The 18,939-nt window shown below is 42.7% G+C and overlaps 1 protein-coding gene across 1 annotated transcript in view; it reads left to right on the plus strand.

Moving 5' to 3' along the window:
- Positions 1–18,939, plus strand: part of ANTXRL (ANTXR like) — a 359,532-nt gene that overhangs the window by 126,600 nt on the left and 213,993 nt on the right. The window contains exon 2 of the mRNA XM_069611191.1: positions 15,425–15,496. Coding sequence (XP_069467292.1) covers positions 15,425–15,496 — 72 coding nt within the window. The remainder of the gene's footprint in view (positions 1–15,424; positions 15,497–18,939) is intronic.

The following is an 18,939-nucleotide window of genomic DNA, read 5'->3' on the forward strand; positions in this document are numbered from 1 at the left end:
GCCCACATTCTCCAGTCACAAGGTTGTAGTGCAGTGTAATTTCCAGGGCCAACACAAGAGGCAACAGGAAACAAAAGTGGTTGCAGGGTTTAAAGGTAGCCCCAAGAAAAAAGGAAACTGCTTTCGACTGACTGGGGCCTAAAAATGCTGAAATACTTTCCTGTAATTGGGAAGCACACTGTGGACTGGCAGAGAAAAGGCCATCAGGTAATTTCAACTACAAAACTATGAAAAAGCTGGTTCATTTTCTAAAATGGAGAGACCATGGAAATGTGTGCATTCAGCAGCTTGAAACCAGGAGCAAATTAAATATGAAAATACACTGAAGAAAGGAACTCAAAGGCACACTGTTGGCTGATGAACAAAAGGGCAGCATTTCACTTGCAACTGCCAAACACCAAACTGCTGTTTTCTGAGAAAGAGAAATACCAACATTAAATGGGACCACTTTAATGAAGGTGGTGACTCGTTAACCTATGGAATATTAGTGACACAGGCTGCATAAGGAAAAATGAAGAGATGTCTTGTATTTACTCTGAGATGTAAATCGGATTTAATGCAGAACAAGGCAGAATGTAAGAGCATCGTGTATCTTGTTGTTCCTATGGAGCTAAAATCGGGACAAAACAATCTTTAACTGGGAGGTACAGCACAGCCGTCCCCTGTCCTTATCAGATTCAGTGAATGTCTGTAAAGCTTACAGAGCCAAGAAAAGGGACAGAGCATGTGTCATACTAAAGTTTTATGAGGTACACAGATGGCCCAGTTAATGGAGGTGAACTCGATGATTCCCCAAAAGTCAAGTACATTTGTGGTCCTTCCCTGACCTGAATGCCAGATGATATGCAACAGAAGACTGCCCAATGACAGGAGGTGGATGTTGCCTCTCTGCTCTAAAAGACAAGGACCCAAATGGGCATTAGCCCTGCGAGAAAGAATGTTAATGGATTAATTGCAGGCACAATAAACAAAGAATCAGATGACCCAGACCACATGTTAGGTTTGAAGAAAACCTATATAATCTGCAATCTAAGTAAACATATGCAAAAATGCCTAGAAATTGCCATTGGTGTACATGGAGGATCATACTTGGTCCATTATCTTTGTAACTGTGACACTTATAAAAATGGGACAGATATAATTGAAAGACACATGAATAGGGCTGTCTAATTAGAACATTCTCTTAAAGATTTGACCTTAGGAACGCAAGCTTCAACCAAAAATGTGTTTCTAGCTCCCCAGAAAATATCAAGAAGCAGAGATTCTGGGAGAAAGTAGCTTGGTGAATTGTGTAACGGTATGTCAACTATTATGACACTGATTTATTTAATTACTAAGTAATTCATGAAAAACCTGCAACCTCATGCCGACACAGGACTCATTTCATTAAGTCCGGCAAGAAAAGACTAATTTAAATATATATATATATATATATATGTATATTGTTGGGCTTATTTAAAAATTTGCCATGTTGTAGTTTTTAAGTGCAAAATTGAAATGTGTGGAAATGTAATTTCAAGTGGGTGGCCTGATCCCTCCCAGAATTTGAGCTTGTTAACAGGAGAGACCAATCAAAGAAATGGTGCTAGGCCTGAGTTAAGGGAATGGAAACTAGATGTCCAATCCCAATTAAGAGCCAATGAGCTGGCATCTCAATACGTGGACATTTTTTGTGGGAGTGTGAAAGATTCGTAAGGAGACGTACAGTGAAAATAAGGGAATTAGAAATAAAGGGAGCTGTCTGATATGATCTGAGTGGGACTATTGAAAAATGTGTTAGAGAACCAAGATTGCCTGGGAGGTGGAAAACCAGTGATAGACAGAATGTGGAACCCATACAAGGAATAGCAAATCAAAGGGGACGGATGCTGGCGGTATTCATGATTGAACCTGGAAAGGCCATCTGACCAGATACCTGTTCTTTCCCCATGTAATGATCCAGGAAGTGCTGTCTTTTCCTGAGAACGAAACCCAGAGGCTCAATGTAAGTAAACCTGTCCAACTAACCAAGTATTGTAGGGATCTGTTTGAATCAATCCCTTGCCCTTGCCCTTATTTGGTGGGTGAGGTACGGACGTACATCCCTAGCATTGTTTTACTACATCATAATTTAATTACCCTATAACCAACTGACATGGGGTGATTTTGTTGAAAATCGAAATCAACAACAATGCTTCTAGTGTGGATAAAAATGTAATCTGCTAAAGTAATTGGTTACTCCTATTTCTGCTTCCCAATCCCAAAATTCCTTAAAGGGAGGGGTGCATAAAAATGAAATTCCCAACTGCGCCTTAATTCCCAGACACTGACTTAAATCGTAACTGAATATCTGGGTTTGTGGCATAGGAAAAGCATCTTGCCAAAGTTAAACAGTGAAGTCACAGATTTAAGAGCACCTCTCTGCAGAAAGTGAGAGAGTGACTCCTGATAGAGTGATTTGTTCACATGTAGGGGTGAAGGGAGGAAGGGTTCTGTATATATAAAAAGTGTTTATTCTTAGAAGTCTGTTGTGCTCCAAAAACTGTAAAGCATTACCAAGTACGCAGGGAGATAAAAAAAAAAACAGATCACTGAAGTTTTGTGTGCAATTAAATTGTTCTGTCAAGTCCAGGGTGCTGCACAATTTTGTGCATTAATAGTATTTTGGGAGTGACCCTGGTATTTTAAGTACCCCATAGACACGTGGTTCTATGTAACCTGGGAAGAAAAGAATCCAAAGAAGGCATACTGTTTATGGATTAATGAGTCTGTTTTATCCTAAACCAACTAGAGTTTTCAATTTGCGTGAAAAGGTGATTGTTAGAAAAACATGCATGCCACGGAGAAGGTGGCATGACTTGTGATTGTGTACACATATTAATTGTCCTGTTCATTAATAAATGTTATTTTTTCTACCCACCAGTCTGATTCTTGGCTTATCTATGATTAAAAGGTGATGGAAGAGAAGTGACATAATATGGGTTGTAGACAATTCTGGAATGAATTCTACAGCAGGTATATTGGTGTAGTGCTTTTGATTGGGGCGGGACAGAATTCCCTGCGTAAATTGTTCCACCATATATATCTCCTACATAAAATCCTATGCATCTAGCTGTGCATGGCTTGCTGGTTGCCATTGTCCATTTTTGTCCTGCAATTAATTTGTTTGTGAGAAATAATTTCAGCAAATAGTGTTCCGTGGGAATATTCCATGTGCCACCATCAAACCAATTTTTGGTTACTCTTTCTTTGCTGATGTAAAAAAAATGTAATGTATTGCGCTAATAATCACATATGCATACTTGAGTGCGTGCAAGGTCTGGTTTGTCAGCATTCACTGGTGCCTGCAAAATCTTTGTGGGTTTTGCAGAAATGTTCACGTGTGCAAAGGCAAAGTCAGGCAAATTTGCACAGTCCCAATTGTGACCTTTCATCCCTTAGTCTCCCCTAACCAAAAAGGCTCAAGAGCTTGTGTTTTAATTTGGACTTTTTTAAATATGCCCCTTCAAATGTCCCTGTTGTGCACAAATGGAGCAATTGTGTGCAATAATGTGCATTATTACTGCTCCCTTCATCATGAGGTATGAACCGGGATAGTTTTGCTGCAAACTTTCTTGTGGGGCATACCACACAGATCGTTGCTTTGGAGCAAAAGACCAAAGCAAGGTGTTTCCTTGCAGATCAAACAGTTTAAAATGGAGCATTCTAATTGTATTGCACTTTTTGAATGTTTAGGATGGGACCGTGTCTTGATGCAAAACCATTTTCTGTGGTTTTTATAGGCAGCAACAAATATTGTAAAATAGTTTCACTCCAACATTACTTTCCTGAAAAATATATGTGTAATTTCGATTGTGAGAAAAACGGTTTGGCTCTAATTCTCTTTACAAAAGGAGCAGAAATGGTGCAAAATGGATTTGATCCATTTGTGCTGCTATTCATGACCTAATAAAATATGGCCAAAAGAAATCTGTTTTGTGCAAGATTTGCTCAGGTGGTTGTGAAAAATGATACAAAGCAAAATGGTGCACTAGAAGTGCCCAGTTGGAAATGCCCCGCCATGATTGTATCAGTTATAGTGACTGCCTTGTAATCCCATCTCCACCTTCTAGCACCGGATATTAAGGAACCCCTCGTTGCACCACTCAATTTCTGGGGCTGGGAGAAATCCCTTTGAGAGCCGTGGGACTTGCAGCCACCCAAAGACGAGGCACAAGCAGCTCTAGAAAGGGGACTGCAAAGATTTCTGCAATGAGATCCACTTTTGATCAATACAAATTAGCCCAAGCTACTGAACAATACAGCCATCCACGTATCCCTTAACCCGGGTTAAGCAGCCAGCGGATGTGTGTTTATTATCTCTTGGCACAACTATTGCATATGTTTAAAAGACTGAAATATGTGGGGTTACCCTACAGCTCGCACCTGCTCATTGTGGTGAATGGAGGCACTGAGTAACACCCCCAAAAATTGAGCACTGGTCAAAAATCACCGTTGGGATAATCGAAGGCATGACAGTCTCTGATCTTTCAAGACTTATTATTAGTATTTCAATCAGTGGAAATGGAAAGGAGAAAAAAAGAAATAAAAATAAACAGAATCAATTGTTTTTTTGAAACTTCTGCTTTCCTAGTGTGTAATCCTTCAATTCTGCTCAAGGCTTAAATTTGTTCCCTTTGGCAACTCAATTGTGAGTGTAACAGGGCGGCTCTGCTTCTGGACCTGCTGAAAAAAGGGATGCCTAGCAATTATCTTCCATTAGTGGGATCCTCTTCTATCAGAATGAAATCCAGTGACATCAAAAGCAAGTCTTTGGAATATGACCAACAACTCCACAACAAAGACGCTTAAGATGTTCTTGGTCACTCTCCAGTGTCAGCCAGTCTTCTGCATTCTTCCTGCTTGATTGTTAGACCAAAGGTCAGTGGCTTCTAGCAGTCATGTGCCTCTGGCACTTGGTGGTCGTTCTGTCCCTGTCTCTGGGCCGAGCATCGATCTAGGACATTCCTGTGGGGGTACTTCCAGATCTTGGAGCACCAGAGTTGGAAATGGCCTTGCTCCACCATCAGCCATCGGGAGCAGGGGAGACTAAAAATCAAAAGTGTCCCCTTTTGCACCAAGTGACAAGTCTGGCAAGTAAGTCGCCCCCACCCTTAGGAATATTTGGTGGGGATTCAGCAGGGGGTCTGGGTGCCAGTAGACCTCTGGCCCTCTAATCAATACTATCGTGCGTATGGTATCGGTGATGAATTTAGGACCAATCAAGATCAAATAAATGTTATCACGGAACAAGAAACATGGGCAGGGCTCTGAAAAGAAAGCTTAGTGAGCTAATCACCCCCCCCCCCACTTCCCAGAGCCCTCCAACATTTGTATTCAAACTGCCAGACAGATGTTCAAATCCCAGCAAAGGCGACTCAGTGACTAAGCCCTTTATCCTTTTAATATTGATAAACTGAGTGACATTAGATTGGGTATCAATACCACCTACAATAGTGCTTAGAAGCTGGAGGAGCGTGGAACGAAGCACAGCATTAAATCATGACACTCATATTGTGATGAAGACAATGGGCACCGGAGGCGTTGGCAGGGACTGGGTATTTGAAAATGAGATGAGACGAGTAGAGAGACTGAAGGAGAGATCACTGGATGTGGGCATGTGAGGGTGACGTTCAGCAGCCACCTTGAGGAAAGCACCAATGCAAATAGCTGATGGGGCACATACCACCAATCAACAAAGGTGAACTCTGGCCACTGTGGAGAAGGGGGCAAAAAGCCTGGGTTAGACGCTAGTTGCCTCTGTTGCCTTTTGCTACACCGTGTGCCTGCTTGCGACTTCTTGCCAGTGCAGCACGTCAGAAGCCCAGACAATCTCACATTCATAAGTGTGTGTGGCAAATACCACTGAGGTGCAATTCCACAGGCCAGAGAATCGCTGCTCCACATCACACAATATTATGTTAGAGCAGAAGTTTAAACACATCAGAGCGCAGTAGTAAGTAACCAGGAATGAAGGAATGAAGATGAAAAATACAGTTGCGTAGAACAGCCTAAAGCCCCTTAAGTGCTAAGGGACGAGAATGTTCACCCTGAATTCCCATAAGGAATCATTTTAGGCTCCGCCCCCTCCTGCAGCTGAGTGGGAGGGAATCTATAGATCCCAAAGGTAGAGAGAACTGCTAAGGAATAGCCAGTTCAGGATTCGTCTGGGTAATTGTTTACTGGGAGTCTCAATGATCATTACCCTGCAACTAAGCACAGTCTGCCCACCTTGGCCTCTGTTTTATGGCAGATTGGAAGGCAGGGAATTAGCGGGTCTGCACGTGTATTGGGCTTTATGGCAGGCCATTACAGGGCACCCCCTCATCGGCCAGCAGTGTTCCTTCATTGTAGCCTCCACTAAACTTGCTGTCTCCTCGAGGACGTGGACAATCACGCTCCTAGGCTGCTGATGGGCGAGGTACAGTATGCACATCTCCTTCTGTTTCTCTCACCCTTCATGTCAAGTCTCTAGGTATCCCTAGTAGGTTTACAATTCACGGTCTTTATTTCTTTTGTGAGCTCCTCTGTAATGTTCACAGCCTGTCTTCATTTTCACATGGGTAGTATTACTGGCACCCGTCTCTGCTTCCCTTTACCTATTTTTCTCCCCTCATTCTCACATTCTTCTCTTTCATTCTGTCACCCTATTTCTCCTCTGATTCCCTGGTGTCTCACTGTTCTCTTTCCCCAGGGATGTTGCTAGGTCTGGAAAAGATCTGGGGCTTTGATAATGTCGCGACTGTCGGGACTCGGGGCTAGCTAGCATTCTGGTTGTAGGCCCTGACATTCTACCCGAGGCAACAACCAAAAGACCCGGGGCTATACCCCATCATCTTTCTCTTCCTTTATTTGTCCATCCCTTTTGTTTCTCTCTCTCGTACACTATCACTCCACCAGACTGTTGCCCCCTTAATGAATGTGTCCTGCTTCGTATGTTGTTTTTATAATACTCTTTTTGACTAGATGTAGTTATCCTGCATATATCGGCAATGGATCAAGACCACATTCCCTTAACATGTATTGTGCTTCCACTTTCTGACCATCACCTTGCCCCAGTTCCTTCTTGTCTGATTCCTAGTCTCTTTTCGGGTTTGGTGTAGTTGTTGTCCAGGAAGAAGCATACTGGCTACTTCTGGAAGGGGAGAGGCAAGCTGGTGGATCAATCAGGGGAATGGGCTCAGTATGTGCATTGGGAGGGCACATACAGTGCCAATGAACAGTGCACACCGTGACTCTGATCCTGCTGTCAGCTGGGCAAAACAGTTCTGTTTTTTTCACATAATGGATCAACCAGTTACATGCCTGAACAAACTGTCTAGTGCACCAGTCCGCGCCTCCATCCAAATGTGGCAAAAGAAACAGACGTGCCATCTCTGTGAGTCGGTTCAGGGGTGGCTGGGAGGCAAGCAGGCTTGGAGGTGTGAAGGACTGCCTCTCCTTACTAGTACAGCACAGCTTGAGCCTTCTAAGAACGAGCTAACAGTTCCAAAGCAGATATCGGGGTTTTCGTTGATTCAAATACAAGTCTCTTGCCTTCGAGGCCTGATGCTCTTAACAAACAAATACAAAGTTCTTGTTCTATGAACACGTTGTGTGATGGCTTCACCCTTGGGTCCCCCTCTTCTGGGCGCTGACCCCTCGCAAGTCTTGTTCAACAACTTACCAAACAGCTATTTCTTAATGAACCTTGGGCAGTGACTTTCCACCCCGGGATCTCCCTCGGCAGGGCTCGGACTTAAATAACAGTCCACCTCTCCTCGTCTTGTATTGCTTCTCATTTTCACAAATCTTCACCAACAATTTTTGATGGGCTTTTTAGACTTCACCCCATTCCATTAGCATCCCTTGGCCGGGTTTACTCTTGCTAATCTTCACGGAACAGAGTTCATGTGCTAATTTTTCACCATGCAGGATTCACTTCCCTTAACTTTCACAATCATCTTTTGGTCAAAGACTTTCGACCGTACAGAGGGTTTGACAAGACCCCTGTATGACCACTTTGACCTATTTTTTCCTCTTTCCAAGGCCTTCTGGTTACGGTAGTCTTTGACCATGGGATAATCACCCACAGATTCTTGAGTGAGCACCCACGTGGTGCTACTGCTGGTTTACCCCCTTCAAAATTATTAACAGTTCTTTGGTAGGTCAAAGTTCAAATAGCCCCTTGCTATTTTTCATTCAACACAGTTCCCTTTCTTTATCGGTTCTCCCCTCGACTCACCAGCTTTGATGAACTGCTTAGCTTTCTTTGTCCTTGGAGTCAAGGTTGGTACCACCGTGACGAGCGTCTCTCCCCGGCTTGTCAATCAGCGGAGGAGGGTCTTGCGTACAGTAGACATCTTCTGCAACCCACGTTGGCTATTGCTCACAGACTTATCATTCGCTCTATGATATAGTAATCAGAGGGACGGGGTTGGTAAGGATTATGATTGGGAATATCCGAGTAGAGGACAGGATATCAGGAATTCTGGGAGTTGTGGTTTTTGACGGTAACAAGGTTCTTAGCTGGTTTACCAGAGTTGTTGGGGTGGTAGCTTCTGGTTAAGGGAGCTTCTTTGAGTGGAATGGAGGTAGAGGTGGGGTAGCTGAAGAAGATCACAGCCACTTTGTCGTCTTCTTCTTCTGTGGTGTAGTACCGCGTCTCACCTGGGGTATTTCCCTGAACATAACCCTGGATTCCTCTACCCAGGTGATCTTCCCCCATTGTCCACAGCCAGGAACTAGATCCAACACCGATGGCCGTGTCCTGGCCACCTGAATAAGGGATTCCCAAGGCTTAGCTGGAGAATACCCTCAGGTTTCTCACACTCTTCACTGATTCCTCCTTTTTGCTTTAATAATAATAATTAATAATAATAATTATTTAGCATTTTTATAGCGCTACGAACCCTCAGGCATCTGAGCACTGTTTATTATTACCCACAGTGTGTGGTGCTCATTTATCGATCTCATCTCGGAAGGGTGAAAGGTGGAGTTTGTTCCTGCCAGGGTTCGAACCAGTGTCAGCAGGCTCTGCTCAGATGTCAAAGCGAGCACTCTACTCACTGTGCTATCAGACCGCCTATAGCTGCATGTGTCACCTCCTTTCACCAACCTTACAAATCCCTGAAGTGTAGAGTGGGTGGTTACCTGCCAATATCTTTTCCCAATCTTCTTCTCACTTCCATCTCCTTAGCTCCCCAAGTCTCCACCTCCTTCCACTTTGTTCTCCCTTCCCACTCCTGCTTCCATGTTCCTTCATTCGCCGTCTCCTCCTTTCATCTTGTTGCTTTCTTTTTCCCACCCATCTGCTCTTCCTTTCATCTTCTTATGAACTGATCTAAATTCCTCCTCCACCTGATTTTAATCACTTCTCTGATCCTTCTTACTACTCCTCCTCCTTTGATCTTAACCTCTCCTTCTCCTCCTCTGTGCCTCCTTGAACGAGCCTACGTTTCTTTCTCACTCACCTCTGGGTTCTCCACCCTCCTCTGCTCCTCCAGCCTCTCATCTCTCCACCCTTCTCCACCATCACACCATCTACTTCTCGAAGCATCCATACACTTACCCTGTTATAGCTTTCTTGTATACAACCTGTTCCTGTAGATCGGGCTCTTTTCACAGACCTGTGTGGTTTGGTTCACGACTATGGCTTGGCTGGATGTAACACAGATGTTTCAAATGGATGAGCACGGCCTTAAATTGTCCTCAGGGCTGTGGCTGTATGAAGCCTATCTGCTAGTTTGATTTTACTGCACCTCTCGCACATACATGCAAGAGTTGTAGGCTTGTCTTGGCCATCTACTGTTCCTTCAGCAGCGGTTTCTCTGGTGAGCGGGGATGTTCTATTCATTTTATTAGCGGCTCTGCCTAATGGGGGATTTGTTGAGCTGAGATGCAGAACTTTTCCACACCACCGGCCTGGGATACAGTGCCCTCTGGAAACATCTCAGCAGCACTTTGTGTGTCTATCTCTTAAAGGGCCAGATGTTCTTTTATTCTGCATATTTGATTTATTTTAAACTGTTTTTATTGGCATTTATATATAACAACAGTTGTACATACAACGGTTACTCCATATTGTGCAGCTTTTTCCATGTACACCTATGTTTATTCTGCATATTTGGTAACACCCCACCCCCTGATCCAGCTGTTGGGGCTTGCCTAGGGGAACCTCCCCACACCACTGCAGGCCTAGCATCACACTGTAGACCCTCTTTGTCATCTCCCCACACACCCCCAGGACATTTCCATTATAGCTACAGATACAGTTTAGTGATCTTCAAGCTTTTGCAAAGCTTAATATTCTACAGTTTTTGCAAAGACCTGCAGAAAAGGGCACTAAATGGTGAACATTGATATTGCTTATTTTTGGTGCATTTTATGAGCAATGAAAGAAGTTGATTTTACCATCGTGTACGAAAAAAGTAGGCAATCATTTAATTGATATGTGACTGCTTTTTAAGTTTCGAAATAATCTTAAGTGGCAGCTATACAGCAATGAAAGGATAACTTAGGTGTGCCTTGTCTTATGGCAAATCAACTTTTTTGATTGCTGATAAAATGCACCAAAAATCATTTCAAAATAATCTTTGCAGGAAAATGCTCTGAGATGAAACCTCTCTGTGAATGTGCGGTGTGGTATTGCGCTTCTTTTATACAGTGTGCACTTTCTATCAACGCTCTCTGGATGCTTTTCTCACCTAACCCAAAAATGGTCTGTTTTTCAATTATAAATGTGCATGCAAATCAGCTCTGGCCTGAAGTCATAATGCCACATTGCCACTTCTTTCAGCCTGGCCCTGCAAGCTGTGTTTTCCCAATACCCAGGCTCGGACTGGCCTCTAGGGCAATAGGCCCATGGCCGAACCAAAAAAGCAAAATGCATGTGTGGGCCAGTTTTTTGGGTCAAAGTGGGGCACTTTTCTGGCCAATGTGGGCCAGTTTGATGAGTTAATTCACTATGCCACTAATCATTTTGACCAGTGTTGCTGAATAAATATGCCTTAAAATGTACAATTTGCATTAAATTTTATTAAAAACCTCCCCTTTGGTTACTATTCAACAGCGTCACAAAAGGAATGAATACCCATTTTCAACTGTGGGCCACTTTTTCGATGGTGCCCGAAACAATTGTATGCCCCAGTCCAACCATGCCAATTTCCCCCTTGTCTTTTCTCCCCCCCCTTACCTGGCATTCAGTCGTGTCAGGTGTACTTCCTTCCTTTACGCCTCCTGCACTTCTTTAGCGCTCTCTTACTCCCTCTGAATGAGTCCATCAGTGATGGAGAAAAACTGACGCTTTCTCTGCTTCTCCAAATGTATAAGCATCAAGCAGTGTGAGGAAAGGGCTGTGGCGGGGATAGATGAGGCCGGGAACCAGGAGCACAGTGACAAGATATCAAAACAAACCCGGAGCACAGTGGCAAGATATCAAAACATGGCTCAAGGGTTGGGGGCAGGTTGCTGTACTGTATCTCCCAGGATCACGGTGTTACAGTTCTGTGAGCGCAAACAGGTTTCCCCAAATAATGTGTATTACTCTGTAGGAGTGTAATCTGCATGTACTATCAAGTCTCGAAAATTGCGGCTTCTAGTTTGAGTAAAGTTTGGTTTTATGGAATTAACATAGATAACCAAATATCTGACTTAAAGCTCTCCCAGATAGACATGATGATTTTAAATACATTATCACCTTAGCAAGAGTATCTTGTAATGATATTCAAATCAATGTGATGTCCATCAGAGGTTTAGGATAACCAGGCTGTTCAATTGTATTTATTTGTTGGCTTACGGCCGATCTGGCATCATCTGAAACTGATCTGCAAACTTGGAACATGTGTGATTATGGTAAATTCATAATTTATGGACTGCGGTGAAAACTGAGATACAATATGCCATTCCTATCTGTTGTGTTTTTTTTTTGTGTTGAATTTCAGTATAATAGTTATTGTTTGAGATTTAAATAGTTATAACTAAAAAAATGAATTGATGGTCCCCCAACTATCATTAAAACAATTCAACATGCTCATGAATGTTGATTAAAGTGGTTACACAGGACATACAAGTGGCGGGATTGGTTAGGTAGATACCACATACATTGTTGATGTACCTGCAGCAAAAAATCAAATCAGGATAATTGGTCTGAAGATGTGTTGTTGCTGTCATTTCTAGACGGTACATGGAGAAATGTGCGTGTGTGGCCACTACAATGAAGGTAAAATGTGAAAACATTTGGTTTAAGACAAGTGGAGTCATTTCATGTTGAAAGTCTGATTACCCACAACATTGTCTGTTTTAAGAAGATGCCAATCATCAGCTTCCCAACCATTGTTGTAGGGACTCGAGTTATATAGACTTTTAACATCCAGGGTACAAAATAAACTCATCCACTATGTCAGGGACAGAACTGATTTGATTGATAAGGTCTGTAGAACCATGAAAGTGGAAGGAAGCAGTTGTAAGTACACATCAATATAAACTGGCAATGGCAGTTAAACAAAAAAAAAGAAATTATGCTTCCTGCCACTATCTGTTTACCAGGTGGATGTTTATGGTCTTTATGAATCTTTAGCAAAATACAAAATACAAGCTTTTAGGGATGTTGGATTACATATTCACTGGTCATCTCTGAAAAACACGTAAAAAAGATTGCCTCTTCCAATAAAAGTGTGCACAGTTAAGGTGGGATCTTTTAGGCGAAATCTTTAATGTGTAAAACTACCAAAATGTGTCAGAAAGGCGAAACAAGGTCACACAGTCTGGAGGATGGGACTAATCTGTGCTGCACATCATATGTAACCTGTGGGTATAATTTGCCACGAGATTGCAAGTGTATAAATGTATGTGTTTTGGCAAAATCAGATTTTAAGTAAAGTAAATGTGGGTGTGTTGGGACATTGTAAACCTCACCTCATAAACCTGACATCATCCTCTTAGAAATCCAACCAACTGAGAGCGAGGCGGAGACTAACTGCCCTGCCCAATACAAGTAGTTTAGGGGTGGGCGTAGTTAACCCTGTCCAGCCTCTACCTTGATGATGTCATTTTGCATGATAAATAAGGGTCCCTGACAAGACACACACAGACACTGATTCCTGATTTCCTACGCCGGCGTCCTGTTCCTGTCTTCATCTTGCATTTATCCACCTAAACTCCAGATCCTAACCACAAAGCCAAGTATTGCTGATACCTGCTTCAGCTAGGCCTCAATTCTAAAATAATCCCAATAACTAAGGAAAACGCTGTGGTGTTTTGGGAAGCATCCTGAATTAACCTGGCTTGCCACTCACTGCAAGCTTCTGCCATCCTGCTCTCCTGATGCCCTGTTTTATGCAGTAACCAGAAGTGCTACCCGGTAACCAGTCCATTCCCAGCTGGTCCTGTCCCGCTGATTGTGTCCGGCTGTCCTTTGTTAGACCAGATCCGTATGGCAACCAGAGTGCTGACTGTCCAAAATCCTAACTAAAGTGACTGTGAGTATATATAGGAACCATAGAAACCATAGTACACTTTGCCTTGCTTTGTTCCATCCCATTCTCTAAGTCATCCTATACTTATCCTGATAACTTGTAATATTGTCAAAAATCCTTCTTGAAACACTGCTTTGATTTCTTGTGCTAGCGCCAACATCTTTAATAATTTTGTCTTGTAAAATCCTGAGCTATTAATCCTGTTTGGAGTGATCAGACTCGGTCCGCCACGTGCGCGCAGGTGCTAGGGTTGAACTCACGAGTCGACCCCGGGGCTTACTGTGTCTCAATCTGGTAGCCTAGCCTGAATGCCCTAGTGTAGAGTAAAACTGTCCTTGTCAAAATTGATTTCTGTTCCTTTTTCGCGCCATTTTCTCAAAAACGCACCTCACTAGATCTTGCATAACTCACTCAATTTAATAGCTAGAGACCTCATTTCACTTTCATATTCTATCTAGGATCCATAGCTACACCCCAACACAAAATATGTCACCTGTTTTTTATTAAAAACCGTTTTACTAAATTCAGGCGGCAATTGCAAAAGTGTGTTAAATTTCCAACATGTCATTTTGATTATAAACTGTTTTAAATCTTCCATTTAATTTCGAATTGTATACTTTTGATCAATCCATTGTTTGTGATTGCTAGTATATTTCCAGTGTTGCTCCAGTAAAGAATTGTTTTGTTTCAAGCATTTTAGTCACATTCATTAATGTATTTATCCATTTCCGTGTGTCATTTTAGCATTGCCAGGGTTTAAAATCCATTTTTCTCTCTTGTTTGGGTAGTGAAAGTCGGATTTTAATTCTGTTTTCCAGTTGTCATTCCTGGTTATCTGCTGATTCTGTTTATCCACTTGGAATTGATTATTTGTGGGTTGCAGGAATCTTACAGGGGGAAATTCTAACGCAAGTGCTATCTTACATAAAATCAAAAAGTTCTCCTATTCCCTGGTGTGTTTTAGTTGTGTCAATAGAAGGTTAAACAAGTGCACTGTTTGCATTCATATTGTTCTTATCACCCCATTGGTGATTGCTTGCCCATATTAAAAATGGTATGATTCTTTTAATGTTCAAATAAATAAATATTATATTTTATCAATCAGCCTGATTCATGGTCCATATTGACCCGGGGTATTTGAGAAGAGGGTGTGATATGAGTGGTGTATCATCTCAATATTGAATCTAATCCTATAAAACATAAGCATTTCAATTGCGATGCTGCATACTGGGCTGAGACTAAGGTGTGCGTCGCCTGATTGTAATCCTTAACATCTCTTAGAGGAACTGACCCGACCTTTCCTCTAAGAGGGTCACAACTGTCGAAAGTCACCCATGTACCACACAAAAATGTATGTATCGGTGACTATCAACGAACGAGGAATATTCCACCACTGTGTTCAGAGTCACATCATAGACTTTAGCTTTTCTCTCATTGTCTGTCAGATGTGGCCCAGAGACACTCAGCAGAATATTCCCCTGTAGTGTGCTAGTTGCCCACTTACTTTGCTATATGGTGGTTCTTGAACAACAGTTGGCATGTCGTGTGTGGCCCCACTATATTAGTGCATAGGCGGATCCTGTGCCACAGCGAGGTTTGACAAAATGTCTGTGTACTGTTCAGTATCGCATGACAATATTTTTTTGTGTTACAAGTGGAGTCTGCCATTGCTCATGTATTTGCTATAGTTCTATGAGTCATTCCCTCTCCCAACATGCATTATATGAGGGTAAAAGGAGTGGAACTTTTACTCTCCACCACATGCTGCGATTTTGTGAGAACATTAAGAAATTGCTTAATTCAGGACGACATAGTGTTGGCAAGTCTTAGCCATCTGAATGGCAAGAGATGTACACTGAGGCATTAATATAGTGTTGTGAGTTTTCTCTTTAAGGGGTACTGTCATGTATAGCCTGCATTCTTTATAATACTTTTTATTAAATCTCTTCCAGGTCTGGAAGTGTCAGAAATCACTGGACTGAAATATTTTCCTTTGTTGAGAGTCTTGCTGAAAAGTTTATAAGGTATCATTTATTCTATTATTTTTTATTTTCTCCGTATTCATTCGTCATGTATTTGCTGTACACACTGTGAGAGGTCAGACATCCGAGACAGACAACTTTGTAGAGAATTTTCAAAATTAGCAATTTTATTTAATAAAAAGGTTGGTTAAATGCATCACTATCCCTACCCTGCGAGGATTTCCCTGTCTTAAATAAACTAAAGGAAACACTCTTTTCAAAATGATATCCGTCCCTCACACTTGTACATTCAGTAAAGCAATAGGGAAATGAAATTCATGGCGGTTCAATTCAACAAATATATATAACATACAATCAAATTCACAATATGACCATGGTCTCTTCTCATGACCTGGGTGAATTCCCCTTACCCACATCTGAGCACGTTTTTGCTCCACAGTTAAAGGAAATCATGAAATCCTTGTTTGCCACAAACTTGCTCTGTATCTTGGGTCGGGAGTGGTTTTCTCCATCAATGGCTCAGCGTTGTTCTGCGGGTGGACTGCCCAGCATTGTTGCTGTGGTTGCACCACCACCAAACTCTTACATTCTCATATGCTGGTCTCCCAGCTGGACTGGTTTACGCAGGCTCTGCATTCTGCAGGAGCTCCTCCTCCATCCTCTCTGCTTCGTACACCGGACTTCCCCTGGTTCTCTCTGTTTTCTGGCTTTTCTTGGCTTCATGACCTCTTTCGCCGTCTCTCACTCTCTCTTGTCATATCATCCCTTTTCAACATCCTCCTCACAGTCCATTGGAGGGACTGATTTAAAGGGATATTCTTACTTTCCTGTTGTGGATAGCAGAAATTCATTTCATCTTTATGGAATTGATAATGTTCCAGTTATGTTGGATGGATCCATGTAGGCCATCACCTTGAGGGCATCAGGGAATTCCTCACGGGAACAGGGCTCCTTGTGCCTAAGAGGTGAGTCTCTCCCGGGGAGGTCCCACCTGCCTTGACCCCTATGTTGGGTTTGTGGAGGGTGGCTCATCCCCCTTGCCACACAGGGGGGCCTTCCCCTTGGGGAGAAGGGATGAATTTTGTTAATTCATCACAATATCCAGTATACGTTCCACTATGAAGAGAGAACAATGTTGCATGATCATGGAACATTGACTTGTGAAACTAGCATGTGACTTTCACATTGGCTACTAAATATAAGAGCATAACTAGCAGGGGATACCTTTATTGGAGGTAATGCAGAGGTCGAAGTGAGCAGGAATTAAAGGGTACAGTTCCACTACTTTGTACAACCAGGTTCCCAGTTATGGAACTGTTGTGTTCCTTTTATTGCAGTTAAGGCATACATTTACATTTTCCTTCATGGACTCTTTTACTAATGAATTCCCTTGTGCGCCTGTTGGGCTAGTAATTAGTAAAACAATGTACAATACCTTGTTAATTGGTGTTTTTAGTTTGTGTGTGGGTGTGGCAGGGATGCGGGAGAGCATGCCCTGTTTATTGCGGCACATGTTGAAAAGTGAGCTGCCCAATTGGAGAAGCACATATGTACAGTGTTCTACATCTATTATGTTCTTTTTAAAGCCCTGACAGAACACATAGCATATTTATTGCACCTATATAGGCTTTTGATAATAATTGCTGCCCTCTTTTGATTTACTGCTGGCGGACAGTCAGTAATCACATAAACACAGCTCCTGCAAAACCTTTGGGGTATTTACGAGGATCTCCCAGATCCTGTAAGGGGGGAAACTGTTGGCAACATCATTGGCATACGTTACCATTTCAGCACATTCTGCCCTCCAATTTAATTTATTTTTTTGGAAAGCATATCACTCTGCCACCATTTGTTTTTAACTTGCACTGTTATACACTGAATTGGTGCGTGTCTGTGGCACAGTTTATATAATGTCGCCGAGGATGACACAGAAAGGTGTAACTCGCCGAACCCCCTACACATGTTTTTGAGATTTCACAAGGCAAAAGCCTCCCAAAGCCCTCATTGTGGTTATTTCTCAATGGGAATCGGAACAGAAGAAACCGTATGAAAAGCAATCCAGGAGAACTCCAAATGTTGGTCCACACTGGGCATTTGCCAGTTTAACCCCCCCACCACCCTCCCACACCCCACCACTCTGACATTTTTAACAAACGTTCAGGGGCGTTGCTAGGGGGGGCTAAGGGGGCTGTAGCCCCTGATCTTTTGGTTGTAGCCCCGGATAGAATCTCAGGATCTACAGCCAAAAGACTAGCTAGCCCCCAGTCCCAACAGTTCCGACATCAGCGTAGCCCCGGGTCTTTTCCAGACCTAGCAACTCCCCTGCAAACGTTACTGCCTGCACCACCCATCCTCCTCCAGCTTCACAACTCCACTGCTTTGTTTCTTACCCTTCTAACTCTCTGATCGTCGCTCATGGAGTTACACTTTTTAGTTTCACCTCTCACCAAACAAATCTGTTTCCGGCATTGCATTCCCGTAAAATGGCCACTCTTGACCCACATTGCAAGTGATTTAAATATTGTGAGCATAGCCTGCAGTTAAACGCTTGCGTGGAGACGGTTGTTGACGCTTTGCTCCAGCCACTAATGCATAATTTAAATGTATTACAGTTCCTTTAAAAGGCCTATTTTGCCATGTGCACCATGATGTTTAGAATAAGATGTCTAGACGAGTTTGATAAATGTTTCATGTTGAGAGAGAAACAAACGGTCCAATTCAATATGTACGTTTTCACGAAAAAAAGGGTTACGTGCATTGATTGCACAATCGCTTCTATGGGCATGTTTGTCTCCTGGCGCAAAATCTTCCAAGAAATTCCTTAAGTTTATCTGAGAATCGCCGCCTTTTAATTAAGCACATCAAAGATAAGCCTTCGTTGCATCACCCATAACAAGCCGCAGTTTAATCAGTTACGTCATGCCCAAATTGTCTTAGGCTGGAAGTTCCCCAATTCTATGAGCAGTGGTGTGCCCCAACTTCAGCCACGAAAAGCCAGAAGTCTAACAGCCAGGAGACAGAGGGGTTAGAGCTGTAGATCCTGAAAGTATTGTAAGTTAAGTTATGTTAATGAGATTGTGTGCTGTGACCACTGCTACTTTACCGCTCTAACAGTGCCAGGACCTGTCTGGATAGTGACATATGGGCTTCCAGCGCCCACATGTTTGCTGGGAGGCATCTCACAGAGACTGGCTGGACCTTTAAGGGGGTTGTGTAGTGTTAGAAAAAGGACAAAAAAACATGTTTGTCCCTTTTAGAATGCTTTTTTGGCGCTTCCTATGCTATGCACTGGCACTTACAGGATTGGACCTGACAGTCTCGTGCTGCATCACCTTCCTATTCTATGTAATGTAACCCACCTGATTTGACCTGGCAGTCATGCGTTGCTCCCCCTGCCAATTATATGCAATATAGCCTACCTGATGCCAAGCACCATGCACTTTCTGTAACTAACACCTAGATGCCTGACGTTTTTGTGCGCTGAA

This window comes from Ambystoma mexicanum, chromosome 8 (genome assembly GCF_040938575.1).
Source record: "Ambystoma mexicanum isolate Mex_15411 chromosome 8, UKY_AmexF1_1, whole genome shotgun sequence".
Taxonomy (NCBI): Eukaryota; Metazoa; Chordata; class Amphibia; order Caudata; family Ambystomatidae; genus Ambystoma; species Ambystoma mexicanum.